The sequence below is a fragment of the Crocuta crocuta genome, unplaced genomic scaffold (genome assembly GCF_008692635.1).
Source record: "Crocuta crocuta isolate KB4526 unplaced genomic scaffold, BGI_CrCroc_1.0 scaffold145, whole genome shotgun sequence".
In the NCBI taxonomy this organism is placed as follows: domain Eukaryota; kingdom Metazoa; phylum Chordata; class Mammalia; order Carnivora; family Hyaenidae; genus Crocuta; species Crocuta crocuta.
In genome coordinates, this window is record NW_027530857.1 from 870,642 (window position 1) to 885,099 (window position 14,458).

A 14,458-nucleotide genomic window follows, 5' to 3' on the forward strand; every position below is an offset into this window, starting at 1 on the left:
CCCCACGACCTCCTAAGGACCGCGTGCTCCCGCGTGAACTCTCCTTTGTGGGCGCCCACTGCTAGGGCCCTAACGCCAGGCCGGGGTTGTACGTGCGGAAGCAGGGTCGCCCTGGAGAGAAGAGGGAAAGGACGGAGGACATGTGCGTCCTGCTGACCTCGGTTTTCTCTTCCTCGGTGTCCAAAGGACCGCTCCCTCCCACCGCCAGCCCCCTCCCTCTTGTGGAAGGCGTGTTCTTTTGTTTCTCTGCAGGCCTTCAACATGGTGTAGATTTTATCTGTGTGTGTGTGTGTGTGTGTGTGTGTGTGTGTGGAGCCCAGTGTTCCTTCCGGGGATGATTTGATTGATGTGTGCACTGGAAACATCTTTAATAATTTAATGCCCGCTTCAAGGGAGATTACACCAAAAAGCACATTGCTTTTCATTTATTCATTACAGATCTGTCATGGCAGAATTTTTTTTTGTTTGTTTGTGTTTTGGCCTGAATTGTAGTGTTGCAGTAATAATAAATTGTGTTCTACACTCAGGACATTTTAGAGGATTATACACTTTTTAACTCATGCTACCGTCTTATTTAAATTGGTCAGATCTGTATGGTAGAGTGCCTTGATCTTTCGCATTTCGTCGCGTCGAGCTAACCAGATGTGGCGTCGTGTGAGGGCTGTAAAACAGCCCTGTCGGGAAAGTCTAATAGAAAGAACGGGACGGAAGTGTAACCCCGCGTGTGAGTGCTGGTGCGAGGGGAGAACAGAGCCTCGGTTCAGGGCCGGCGTCTCCTTCCTTGTAGAGAGGCTGCGGTCTGTCCCCGCCGCTCGAGGGAAAGGGAGGAAACACTCTACGTGTTTGGGAGCTGGGAGTGAAGAAGACTAGGATGCGAAACACAGAACTAAAAACTGAAAACCGACTCCCACTCGTTTTGCAACATTTGGGTATAAATCCCGACTTCAGGAGAAACAGAAGTAAGTCACCTCAACAGACTTGAGCGAGCTCTTGGAATATGTCCCCAGAGAGACCGGGGACAGATCCAGATTCCTAAATGACCCCGGTGAATTCTGAGTTTTCTCTGCTACTATTATTAAATATTTGTTCTTATTGAAAAAAAATCTATATCACTTCCCTTTGAAACCAAAACCAAGCCTTGCTGTTCATGGGGCACGTTTAGGTTCACTGACCATTTCCGGGAGGGTGGAGTGCGATCGCCCGGTTCCCAGGAATAATCGGCAAGGCAGTCCGCCCCTGCTGGCTGGCCGCGCGGTGCTGTTTCTGCTTTCTGTTTATGTAATGGCTCCGGGACTCTGCCTAGCAGTCTTTATAGTGTTCCCTCCCTAGATCACAGCAAAAGTCTTTAATAGAAATCCAGAAATGTTTGTGCTTTGGGGTCAGTAATTATTTAAACATGAAAAGCAGTTTTGCCTTGTTGCATCCCGTCTTCTGGCCGCTGAAAGTGCACTTGAATGTACCTGCGGTAGCGACCAGGTGAAACGGCAGCTTCTCCGGTTATTTCTTGAAGGAAGAAAACCAGGACTTTGGGACAGAATACTGCCTTGGGTTCAAGGCCTGGCCCTACCTGTTCCCCACCGCGTGGTGCTGGTGCGGGAAGCGTAGAGCGGCTCCTCACTCCCCTTCCGCGTGTGACCGGGAACACGAAGCCGACCCCGCAGGGTTGGTACGAGGGTTTCACCAAGTGACGGACAGATAAGCCCAGGGCATGACCTTCTGACAGGTGCTCCACATTCATACCGCACCTGTGAGGGGCGGTCCCATGGGCTTTCAGTTGCCGCCACCAGAGGCCGCCACGCCTAGCATGGAGGGTCCCTGTCCTGATACATTAATGCACCTGTTACCTCACTGCTCTGAGCTCCTGGATGCCAGAGGCTGTCTGTCGTATTTGTCTCTCAATGCCCAGCATCTAGGGTGCTGCTCAGCACAAGGGGTGCTCTGGGTCCATTCACGTGTGACAGAGCCCTCCTCTGGGTGTCTCTTGGGGTCACACAGTGAATACCCTCATGTCCTTCAGAGTCACTAAGAACGGAGCCTGCTGTCTCAGGGCTCGGGACCCTGTGGCCTTTTCTTGGCTTCTTGTGACACGTGAGTGGGAAGCCACCCACAGTGATTCTCTGCATTGGCCCCTTATTCTGGCTCTTTCCCGCCTGAGTCCCCTCTCCATCCTAGTGTCCTGTTGAGGGGGCCCCTTGGAAGCCCTTGCTCCTCAGGGACGCAGACATGCCACCTTTGGCCCGGGATGTCCCCCCATTCTGCTGTTGTGGTGACAGCGCCCACCCCTCACTCACCAGACCCTCCCTCTGCTAGTGGCTTGCGTGTGTCTTCCCCAGGGCTTTGCTGTGCATTGTTCTCTGGAGGGAGAGAGAGATAGAGAGAGAGAGAGAGAGAGAGAGAGAGAGAGAGAGGGAGGGAGGGAGGGACAGGGCTGCGGAGGCGCGAACAGACTGCTTTGTCTTTCAGAAATTGTAGATTTTTCTCACCATCCTTCCTTTGGTTTCCATTTCATAAATCCCTGTCTTGCCCCTTGGCACCGCCTGGCAGATTCACCATGTTTTTGTGCCCCTTTCTGTCCAGCACTTGGCCTTCCTGAGAGCCTGGCCTGGGACAGCAAGCTCAGGGATTGAGGGGCCCCACGCTGTTTGACGTTAAGCATCTGCATGGAAATGGGAAGGGCACAGCCTCACTGTGCTGTAATTTAAGCTGCAGGATGACAGACACCATGGTTATTGGAATATCAAAAACAACTAATTTTTTCCTTCATTTTTAAAAAAATTGCATCTTTTTAAAAAAATTTTTTAATTTATTTCTGAGATAGAGAGAGACACACAGCGTGAGCAGGGGAGAGTCAGAGAGAGAGGGAGACACAGAATCCGAAACAGGCTCCAGGTTCTGAGCTGTCAGCACAGAGCCCGACGTGGGGCTCGAACCCACGAACCATGAGATCATGACCTGAGCCAAAGTTGGATGCTAACCAACCAAGCCACCCAGGCGCCCCTAAAAAGTGCATCTTTGATACTGTGCAGACAAGTCAGAGACCCAACTGAACAGGATATGAGACTTCACAGCTCCAGCTCTTTCCTTTTCAAAATAATGTGTGGAGTTTTGCCCTGAACTTTTTGTCCACTCTGTTTCATTTCTCTACTTGAGAAATGGAGAACATTACGTTAACTTTTGCCAAGAAGACGATTAGGACCTTACGACAAGCATGTGGGCAGCTTGCGCATGGTCTTCCGGAGCTGGAAGGAGGGGGAGAATCAGGGTGGATTGCAACTCAAACCCTCATTTAATTTTTTTTAAGTTTGTTTGTTTGTTTGTTTATTTAGAAAGGTGGAGGAGGGGCAGAGAGAGCAAGAGAAGGAGAGAGAATCCCAAGCAGGTTCTGTGCTGCCAGCACAGAGCCCAGCGCAGGGCTTGATCTCACGAACCGTGAGGTCATGACCTGAGCCAAAACCATCACCTGAGCTTAACTGACTGGACCACTCAGGTGCCCCTCAAACTGTCATTTCATAGTTGTTGAGGGACTACATGACCTGTCCAGTATCAGCCAGACAGAGACAGGCCTAGGGGCCTGACTTGGAACAAATCCCGTCTATACTTAAAAAAGAAAAAAAAAAAGCTATTATTTTATTGGAGACCATGAAGAAATAGGAGTGTTCCGGGACGGAATGTATCAGACACAGGCCTGTGACTCTCATGTTTCCTGGGGATGTGACGTGGCAGCGACTTTGGTAGGCACTGCATGTCACGTCTCTCGCTGACTCTCCGTGGATGTGGATGTTTTATGATACTCTCGTTTTATAAGTGGGGGTTCTGGCGCTCACAGAAGTTAGGTAACAGTAAGTGTCTGGCCAGCGTTTGAACCTGGGTCTTTCTCCAGGGTCTTAGCTCTGGTCATTGGCCCCCTGATGGCTTTTAAAGCAGATGTACATGTACCCAAATAACCGTAAACTGCCTCATTTGAGCTTATAAATTCTTGAGCACTAACTATTTTTATGGAAAGGACATACTTTCTTGGCCTTGGATCTGCATGACTGCTCTTGTATTTAGAGACCCACCATCAACACCCGGGCGTTGTGTGGAGAGTGGTGCACGTGTGGTGTTAGAAAGCCTCGGTTCACATTCCGGGACCGCCACCATTGCCCTCTTTTAGTATTTGGAGATGTAGCTACACACCTGGCAGCAGCCACAAGGAGGGTGATTTCTCTGTAAAGACTTTTTGTTTTAACCTCCTCCTCTGGGCCAGTTGCTCCACGAGATATGGGCCAAGGACCCTGCAGCCTGGCTTCCTCTCTGCCACGGGGCTTCAGAGCACTGGTCTGGAGGTACATGCTTCGTTCCAATTTGGGCTCTACCGCTGATACACAGCGGGGTCTTGGGCTACACATTTGGTCTCTTTGTACCTTCGTTTCCTCACCTGTGAAAAGCGAATAATACCAACGTCACAAGATGGTAGTGAGGAGGAAATGAGGAAATCCTTGGGAAGGGTCGCATTCAGTAGGTACTCAGGAAAGGTTAGCACGTTGTGTGCACACGGAAGGACTCTTTACTTGACAGTAGCAGAATAATGACTACGGCATTATACTGTGCAGTGGAAAATCTCTGTCACGCTTCTTAATTATATCCATTGCTCATTCTGATCCACCAGAGGCCAGCAGAAATAGTAGATGAGGAAGAAGATGGAGAGAAAGCCAACAAGGAAGCAGAGCAGAAAGAAGATTTTCCAGGAGTGAATGGCCAAGTTGAAGAGGGAGCAGGTGGGGAGGCCACAGATGCCCCCAAGGAAGTTGAGGAGGTCCTCGAGCACAGTGAGGGGCAAGAAGATTTTTCAGGAGTGAATGGCCAAGTTGAAGAGGGAGCAGGTGGGGAGGCTGCAGATGCCCCTGAGGAAGTCGAGAAGGTCCCCGATCACAGCGAGGGGCAGGCGGGTCCCACTCGCAGTAATGGAGGCACTGATGAAGAAAATGGCGAAGAGCTGGATCAGGTTAACACGGAGCTTCAGGATGCAGTGGACAAAGAAGTAAAGTCTCAAGGAGCTGGCAGCGGACAAGATGAGGTATTTCTATTGCTTTTGCTCACTTGTGTTCACGTGTGAAAGTGTGTGTGGTATGCATGCTTGTGCACTTAGAGAATTATTCAAACACTTGAGACTTTCCTTGAAACCACTTTTGTTGAGCAGGGAATGACCCAAAGCCTTGACTGTATTATTTCAGTCAGGTAACAAGTATGTTATCCACCAGATGAAGCATCTCCAAAGAATCCATGCGTCTCTTCTGTCATCCCTTCGCATGTCTTTCCATCCACCCAGCCAGCCGCCCACCCATCTGTCCGTCCGTCCGTCCGTCCGTCCGTCCGTCCGTCCGTCCGTCCGTCCGTCCGTCCGTCCGTCCGTCCGTCCGTCCGTCCGTCCGTCCGTCCGTCCATCCATCCATCCCCCCACCCACTCACCCCCTCAGCCAGCCAGCCACTCACACAGCCAGTGACCTGCACTTCCAACCACTTGTCCACCTAGCCACCTATCCATCCCTCCATGCATCCACTCAACCCTTGTCTCATTCTATAAAGCTTGCAGAGGCTCCTGAGAACGTATATAACACATATAAACAAATACAAGTAAGTTAAGACTGAGGAAGGTATGGAGCAGAAACGAACATCAAGATTATGAAACCTAGGCATGAAAGAAAGAACATCACCTCTGTCACATGTGACATCTTTGCTCTCTAGAGATGTTAAAGTTTAGCTTGTTTAGTCCACATTAAATGGATTAATTGAATTAAGTGTTCTATGCACCAGGCATTTACTAATATATAGTTCCACTTATTACACAGAAAGGGTAAGGAAACATGTGGTGAGGCCTCTTCCTAGCCTGTGTTCACCCCACTGGGCAAGCAGGGGGATATGCTCCAGTGCTGGCATCCTATCAGAGGACAGATGATTAAATCAGAGGCTAATGAACAGGCTCAAGTTCAATTTCGCATATAAGAGGAAGTATGAACCCCACAGCAGGCTCACCATCTGCGTGTGCCCTTTCTTCCTGACTGTCCCGCTTTTCAGGGCCCACTTCCCTCTGGCTGTATCCTCACTTTCTTTATTCCTGATGCCCCATGTGATGAGTGGGCTTTTCTTAATGATTTAGTATTTTCACTCATCTGTTTTATTTTGCTTAGGGTGGGTTAGAATTTAGTCATGGTAAAATGCAAAGTGTTCTTGTGGTCAAGTTTCAGTAACCAGGACAGATACCTGTAATCTGTTGTCTGGCTTTTACAAAAACATTCTCAATATGTAAATGACAACACTCAGTGCGCCTCCTGCTTCAGCTTTCCTCGAGATGAGAGAATCACAGTGGTGGTCAGGGAGAAAGTCCCCGTATGCCATTCCACAGAGTTACTAAAATTTAGCTAAAATTTGTGTCCTGAAGTTGTTTATAGCTAACATTCAAAGCAGAATTCAATTACATGATTCCGTTTCTCTCAATAAGGAAACAAAATGAACTTCTCAAGGAACACACACACACACACTCTCTCTCTCTCTCTCTCTCTCTCTCTCTCTCTCTCTCAAGGGAAGCAGGATGGCTTATCTGAGGGTATCCTGAGGAAAGCATGACAACATAGAAAACAGTGTCCTCATTTATATGGTAACTATGATAGTAGACTTCGTGAAGTTCTTCGTTGTAGTTGCCTTTGCTGGAAGTTTGTAGTAGGAAATCAAAGTGTAAATTGTGTATGAGATCTAGATCATAAGATCCAACTCTGTACTTTCCCAGGGCTCTAGCTTGTCATTCAATGTTATACCCTACATAGATTTGACAGAAATGAATGGATTGCTTGTGCTTCCATTCTGTAAGCTTAGCTTTTTTTTTTTTTTAAATGTTTATTTATTTTTTGAGAATGTGAGAGAGATACAGAGCATGAGCAGGGGAGGGCAGAGAGGGAGGGAGACGCAGAATGGGAAGCAGGCTTCAAGATCTGAGCTATTAGCACAGAGCCTGATGCAGGGCTTGAACTCACAAACCATGAGATCATGACCTGAGCCAAAATCAGACACTTAACTGACTGAGCCATCCAGGTGCCCCTTTTAAAAATAGGCCTTTTAGAGGTGCCTGGGTGGCTTAGTAAGTTAAGCATTTGACTCTTGAATTTCAGCTCAGGCTGCCTTCTCATGGTTCGTGAGTTCAAGTCCCATGTTGGGGTGTGGAGCCTGCTTGGGATTCTCTCTCCCCCTCTCTCTCTCTCCCCCCCCCCCCCCCCCCTCCCCTCCTCCACCNCATCCCCACAAGTGCCCTCAAAAAAGACCTTTTATAAGAACTGGGCCTCAGTCAAGATCAAGCATCCATACTTTGAAGTACAAGTGTTCCTGGTATGTATGGACGGTGAATCTAAATTTGTGGAATTGCAAATGAACAAGTACCTGATATGTTATGAGCTGGGGGTTTTAAGAACTCCGCAGATGGCGGAGCAGAGCAGCTACCACAGTCTGACCCATCTCTCTTAGAACGGAAGTGATGTGTTGATTCTTTCTCCCCAAGGTACCTGTTCAGGTACGTTTTAAGCATATTGAATATATGCATAACAAGGTTTATATGAATTATAAATTATACATTAAAAAGTAACTTTTTCCGAAGGATTCTTTACTTCTGCAATGACTGAAGACTCAGTTTGTCGTGCGACATTTTGTTCCAGGTAACAATTTTTACAGTCACCGTGTGTTGTGATTGTAGGAAGCGTCGGGAAGCACGTGTCAAATGTACAACCAGCTGACTTTTTAAAAATTTAGTTTATATATTTATTTTGAGAGAGACAGAGACAGCACAAGTGGGGGAGGGGCGGAGAGAAAGAATCCCAAGCAGGCTCTGTGCCGTCAGCACCGAACCCGATGCGGGGCTGGAACCCACGAACCGTGAGATGGTGACCTGAGCTGAAACCAAGAGCTGGACGCTTAACCCGCTAAGCCACCCAGGCGCCCTCAGCTGACGTTTTTAGTGAGCTTGTGTTATATTCAGAATACCACTTGCGACACTTCATGGCGTAATAATGTGAAGTAAGAGACAGTCCCAGCAGTTTTTGTTTTCATTTTTAGAGCGTGTGGCATGGCTGCAGAGGAAGGGGCCCTGGAGCCATTCCTCCTGTCCCCACACTGGTGGCCCCTGTGGGGGCTGTGCAGCCTCCAAGAGTCCGTGGAGCAGAGCTGGAGAACGAACTGATTCTAATCTCCTCCCCCTTGGATTTCAGTCTAGTGGGAGAAAGACAGGCCGCACAGGACAGCATTCCTAACACCAGAGACGACGTCCCAGTGGCAGAGATGCCATTGCTCCTGGAGAAATGCCGCCCCCGTGCTCAATCTCCTCTCCTGTTCTCGTCTCACTGGGTACCATATTCATGAACTCGTGAGCTCTAGCAGGAAACCAACAGAGGGGTGGGGCCGGGGTGATGTGCCCTGGGGGTGAGATTGCAGTTGGACTTTCCCCCTTTTCTCCTAAAATGCTGAAAAGAAAAGTATAAACATGCTGCTGAAAAGAAAAACTTAAAGTGAAATCAAGAAGAAAAATTGAGAAAACTCAAGCCTGTAGCACAAGAAATGAGTCTGTGCTCTTAAAGTGCATCGGGGATTATGGTCCCAGGAAGGGATTTGATGCAAGTAAGGTATTGAGAGTGGTGTGTTCACTGGGTAATGACCAACCGCAAGACAAACAGAAGCCAAGGGACGATTGTTGGTTGAATGTTTATATGATTACATGAAATATTGAATAATGTTTTTCCTTGTGAACTATGTGGCCTTTGTAACTAAAGAGCTGATAAACATTTTTGTCTTGATCTCTTTTCTTCCAGGCTGACTTAGACCCTCAAAGACCACCAAGACCGGAAGTGAAAATCACCAGTCCACAAGAAAATGAGAACAACGAACAAAACAAGGACTATGCCGTCGTAGCATAGATCATTTCTAAAAAGAGAGTGCATCGATTATCAGAAAAAAATGAAGGGTTACAATACTTGAATGATAAGTATATAGTTATTGCGGAACATAATGTGACGATACGGTTGACTACTACCTACTGAATTTTAAGATTAGAGGCTTAATGGAAAGATTAGATGATTTTGAATAGCTACTTAAGGAGAGTGGCTTCTTTTCATGGGATATGTTTTTAAAAGCCATTTAGAAGCATTAAGAGGGATAGAGGGGCATTTGCACTGGACTACAGTTGGCCACTCATCTTTGGAAGCAGTGCAGAAGAATAGGACCACACCTACTGTGTACTTTTCTACAAATTTAGAAGTGAAGTTATTAGAGGGGAGCTTATTCCAAAGCACTTATCTAGGAAGGCATAGCATTTTAAAGAAATGATAATAGGAAAGCATGTACTATATTTTTAAAAGCAATAAACTCTTGAATAAACAAACTGTAGTGTAGTTTCAGACATGGAAGTTGATAGAAATGTTTTGGTGACTTGTTGACATTCCTTCCTTTCTTCCTCCTTATCCCAGACCCCGTTTTACATGAATTAAAAAGGCTTTAACCCAGTTATGTCACAGGCCTGGTTGGATGGTTTAAAAATTCTGGTAATCTTAGAAGACTCAATATTGGCTAGTCTAAAGCTTGAATTCTCTCCAAATCGTTTTTTTACAAAAACAAAAACAAAAACCCAAAACAAAAATACCCCTACAAAGCCAAACAAATAAAAACCCCAAGAAAGCGTAATAGGAGAAAAAGACGAGGCTCTCTGGGGAGTTTATCACTGCTTGCTCTAACTTGCTTTTTGGACTAAGGTTTCTATTTCTATTAGGATTAGCCTTGTCATACTGTTGCCCGTAGGGTATTAGCAAATGTCTATTTTAATGGCCAGTTATATTTAGACCTTGAAGCAGATTCCTCCCTATATAATTCCTCCACATGATAGAAATTGTTGAAAAATGTTTAAATTGTCATCATGAAGCCGGTTCCTTATTAGAGTTTTGTGGGCTAATTAAATCCTCCTGCAGTGACCTTATTAGGTAGGTATATGTGGGGAGAACCATAATTGTATTAGTTTTTTGAAATTTTAGGAGATGATGCAGATCTTCCTTAAATATAGAAATAATATATTTTTCTCATATGAAAGGCTATTTTTGTTAATTATGTAGATGTTATAAATTTGAAAAGAAAATTTCTAGTGCTTTCATAGAATTCATTATTAATCTTAAGTTTAGAAGATTTTCTTCCACTCCAGGTTTCTATGCAATCACTTGGAATAAAAGTAGTTGTATCAAGCACTTAATAATACTACAGGAAACTAATGTATTTTTCCTAGAAGCTATTGTAATATTTTCTATTAATAGGAAGCATAAGCAGATACTATAATGCAACAGTATTGGAAAGAGGTTGATAGAGGAGTATATTATTAATCTGGGGAGATGTATTGTAAATGGGGGGGGTCTGTATTTTTAGTATAAAATCTAGATTGCATTTTTTACTAGTAGGCTTATTTTTTTCAAGCACTATAGACTACCAGCAAGAATCTTGTGTTGCAAGTGAAATGGACTAGCTGGTGTTTTAATGTTAAATTCCCTTGGTACTCCTGGGCCTGGGGTTAATGGTTGTAAATAGTTTCTAGAAATCAGGCATTAAATACAACAAGTTATACCTGATTATCAAGGTGATCCTTTCACTTTTCTTTATTTTCTCTTCTTCTTTAATAGAAATATCTGATTTTTTCTTCATGTTCTTTTCTTCATTTTCCTATAAAGCTTAGGTTTTCAGGAAGTTTTTAAGAGGCATCTCCATGAAGCACAATGTTGTCTGACATGAAGAACAAAGTATACAAACACTTGAAGAAGGTGATAGGCCATAATAATGGCAGCAAAATAAGTTGAACAATTGGGTTAGAATTCTTGTCTTAGATGTGCCCATGTTACCACCTGGTGACAAGATGTAATTGTGACCTAAGTTGAGGGAAGGTACCACAACTAGTCACTTTAAGATACTCTGCAAACATATGTTACTGGAAAACAAAAAACAAAAAACCATGAATAAAAGAGCATGGTCAGATCAGGGAAGACCCCATTCACAGAGGATGGAAAATGTGGATGTGATTTTGGAGCTGATGTCAACATAAGTGACAAAAGCTGATTCACTTCCCACACGTGGACATTTTCTCCGTGGGAATGGTGGCCTCCATGTCACAAGTTAGTAATTGAGACTCACAGATTTGGGGACCATTTATGTGAGTGAGCAGAAGACACTGGTTAGGCTTCGGGTCTTGTTTCCAAGCGAGAAGAGGCTGTGAAACACTCACCGAGCTCTGAGGTGATTACCAAGGGAATGCTTTATGATGTCAGTTCTTTGTGAGGCTGTGTGTACAGACTCCACATTTGTAGTCTTATGGAACTCTTTTCTCAAACTTAATTGGGTTTTAAGACATCTGGAAACAACTGGTTTCTTAGTTGAATTGGAACATTAGAGTTTCGCAGAGCAAATACAGATTTCAGCTCATGTCATTTTCACTCTAAGGAGATTTCATCTGGCGGTAGTTTCTGTTAAACAGCTACTGAGCATCGATTTCTAGTTATAAAACATGAGACCGTGGCCATACGGTAACCCTTTTATTCTCCGTAGCCATCAAGTAACTTTTCACTTACTAAGACATTTTTTTTTTCCTATATGTGTTTTGGGGGAGTACACGAATCTGCCAGACTCACAGGAAGAACACGACACCCTCACACCTCCTGTTTTATTCTGAAGCTGTTGGCTCCTGTGGTCTGTAAAGACAGAACCGTCTTCCATATATGTGGCTCTGAGTCCGTGAGATAGCTCTGTGGGCCTACGACTGTGAAGCCATACTACTGCAAAATTATTCATGTCATTTCAGCTTGTAACTCACACACCAATTTGTAACTCACACCAGCTTGTAACTCCTATACCAACATCCTCGGACATTTCATGAAGCCACCTACCTGATACACAAAGGAAAAAGTTCATTCGCCTAGGAAACGTCCGTGTATTCAAAATTGCCACAGAACGTCAGGCAGGCATTTTTACGTTATTAACTGACTCTCCTAAGAATTAGCTCTGCCCTTTTATTTTTGCTCAGTAAGTATCAAAAGCAGCGTTTTTAAAGGCAGATTAAGTTACTAAAGAGAAAGCATCACATCTGATGTTGCCAATCTGAACAGAAATAGAATATATATATATAGATATGCACATATACATATCAAATACTTATACAGATGCACTCACACACTTTAAAGTCTTGAAAAGGCCTCCTCAGGCACAGCATTATTAATAGAATAAGGCTCTTTTGAGAAGCAATGAGTAAGAACACGTGGAGAGGAAATGCTAAGAAATGATATATATCATGGTGCTTTAAAACTCGTTTCCTGAAGGCTTTACTAGATTTAAAATTTTTAAAGAAAGCTACCAGAATTTTAAAGAAAAAAATTATTCTAGGGAGAGGTGATTGCAGATGGATGATAGATAGTTAGATGTAGATAATACATAGATAGATGATAGACGGTAGCTGGATGGATGGATGGATGGATAGATAGGTAGATAGGTAGATAGATAGGTAGATGGATAATCTTGTTTTCCTGAAGTAACTAGAGAGTACAGTTCCTTAGTTCTTTGTTACCAGCCTTAAGTACCATATGCTTTAGGTGCAGAATATTTCATACTAACAAAGGCTCTGGCAAAAGGTTGTCATTGTTTATGAATGTGTGTATATGATTTACATGAATGCATAGAGGACTGTCTTTGGTACCAGGTTCACTATGAATAGAATAAAAGACAGACTGACTACTTCACCACTCTATCTATAATGTTCCAGGTCAGTGCTTGAGCTTTATAGCCTCCTTGGGTGACTGTAAGGTCCTGGAATGGCACCGCTTTCTTTTGGTCTTTTTTTTTTTTTTTTTGAGGTTAGTCGGTTTTTTTCTAAAGCGATGAGCATATAAGTTCTTTGTTATTAAATATGTTTTTTAAATACTCTTAAGATTCTTGCTTTTCCGAAATTACCCTGGTAAGGATATGGGTATGATTTTTGTTCTTCCCACATTAAGTTTGTGTATTTCCTACCATGAAGTCTAAGTGACTTGGGAAGAGAATGAAAATGTGTCCCCACATGTTGATGAAGGAGGAAATACTGTTTTTGAAGATGGAGAACATCCTGTAAAATGGGAAGTAGGAAAGAATTTTAATGTTTTTTAAATTTATTTCTGAGAGAGAGACAGAGAGAGAGAGACAGCGAGAGACAGCGTGAGCAGGGGAGGGTCAGAGAGAGAGGGAAACACAGAATCTGAAGCAGGCTCCAGGCTCTGAGCTGGAGGTCAGCACAGAGCCCGACGCGGGGCTCAAATACACGAACTGTGAGATCATGACCTGAGCTGAAGTCGGACACTTAACCGACTGAGCCACCCAGGCACCGTGGCAAGAATTTTAAAATGTCTTGATAACCATAAAGCATTTATAAAATCAGGAGGTAAGTGATGGAGCTCTGCTGACGTAAGCCAGCAGCAGATGGACCTTCAATCTCTGAATGGGACTAAATGAATTCTATGGAGTTTTGTCAGCTCAGAGCACACAGTTTAATTGAATGACTTATAGCCACTCAACAGCTTTGTCATGGCAAGTGGAAGGAGGGAGTGACCGTAGTTGATTTCAGAAGACATTTGGAGAAAACTTAGCCTGCATTTTGCTTTGCTGCTTTTTTTGTGCCTTAAATCTTTACTATGTACGGTGATAATGAGTGATTACTGATGTTGTAAGTAAAAGTTAAGTTGAGCTTATCATTTTTATGTGATTTATGTTTCGAACTTCTCTTTATAAGGAAAATTTATTTGTACTTTGATCAAATTATGAGAGTTCTTTGTTTTTGTTTTTGTTTACTTCTATATCAGTGCTAACTCTGAGATAAAAAAACAGAAAGTTTACTATAGCTTTTGAGTAAATAGATCTGTGTTTTATATAACCCAAACGTGTCTGGGCAATTTATTGTTTGTTTATGATGTCGTGTTGCTAATATTTCACGTATCAGTTCTCTGCATGACACTTTCCACAAATGCAGTAGAAATTTTTTAAAACTATGTGGAAATTCAGCACACCAAATGATACTTCTGTTTCTATTTAGCATGGATATTAAGCTTTATTATGTAAGAAAAATTTTTTTTTACATCTTCATGTACATGTTGTTTAGTTGATAGAATTTTCAAGTATATAAAGAAAATGTCACTTTTTTCTTTTATGAAACAGTCTTAGGGAAACACAAGTCCAGAGTTTTTGTTACAATAAATAAAGATATCTTTAAAAATGGAACAAGTTGCACAGATTACACATATTTTGTGTAGATCTCATTATGATTATAAACTTACACTTTTTTTTACACCTAAAATTTTACAAAATGATCAGCTAAAATTCTGCTTCAGTTTGTGGGTGAGTCACTGCCTTCCTTCGCTCTAATGAATTAAAGTCGTTTTGCGTTTTTCCCCTTCGTGTT

General features: G+C 43.6%; 1 protein-coding gene across 1 annotated transcript in view; it reads left to right on the top strand.

Moving 5' to 3' along the window:
• DCDC2 (doublecortin domain containing 2) overlaps positions 1 to 10,466 on the top strand; it is a 162,102-nt gene extending 151,636 nt beyond the window's left edge. Inside the window, exons 9-10 of the mRNA XM_077769562.1 lie at positions 4,649 to 5,056; positions 8,826 to 10,466. Of these exons, the coding sequence (XP_077625688.1) occupies positions 4,649 to 5,056; positions 8,826 to 8,930 (513 nt within the window). The 3' untranslated portion in view covers positions 8,931 to 10,466. The remainder of the gene's footprint in view (positions 1 to 4,648; positions 5,057 to 8,825) is intronic.
• The last annotated feature ends 3,992 nt before the right edge of the window (positions 10,467 to 14,458 follow it).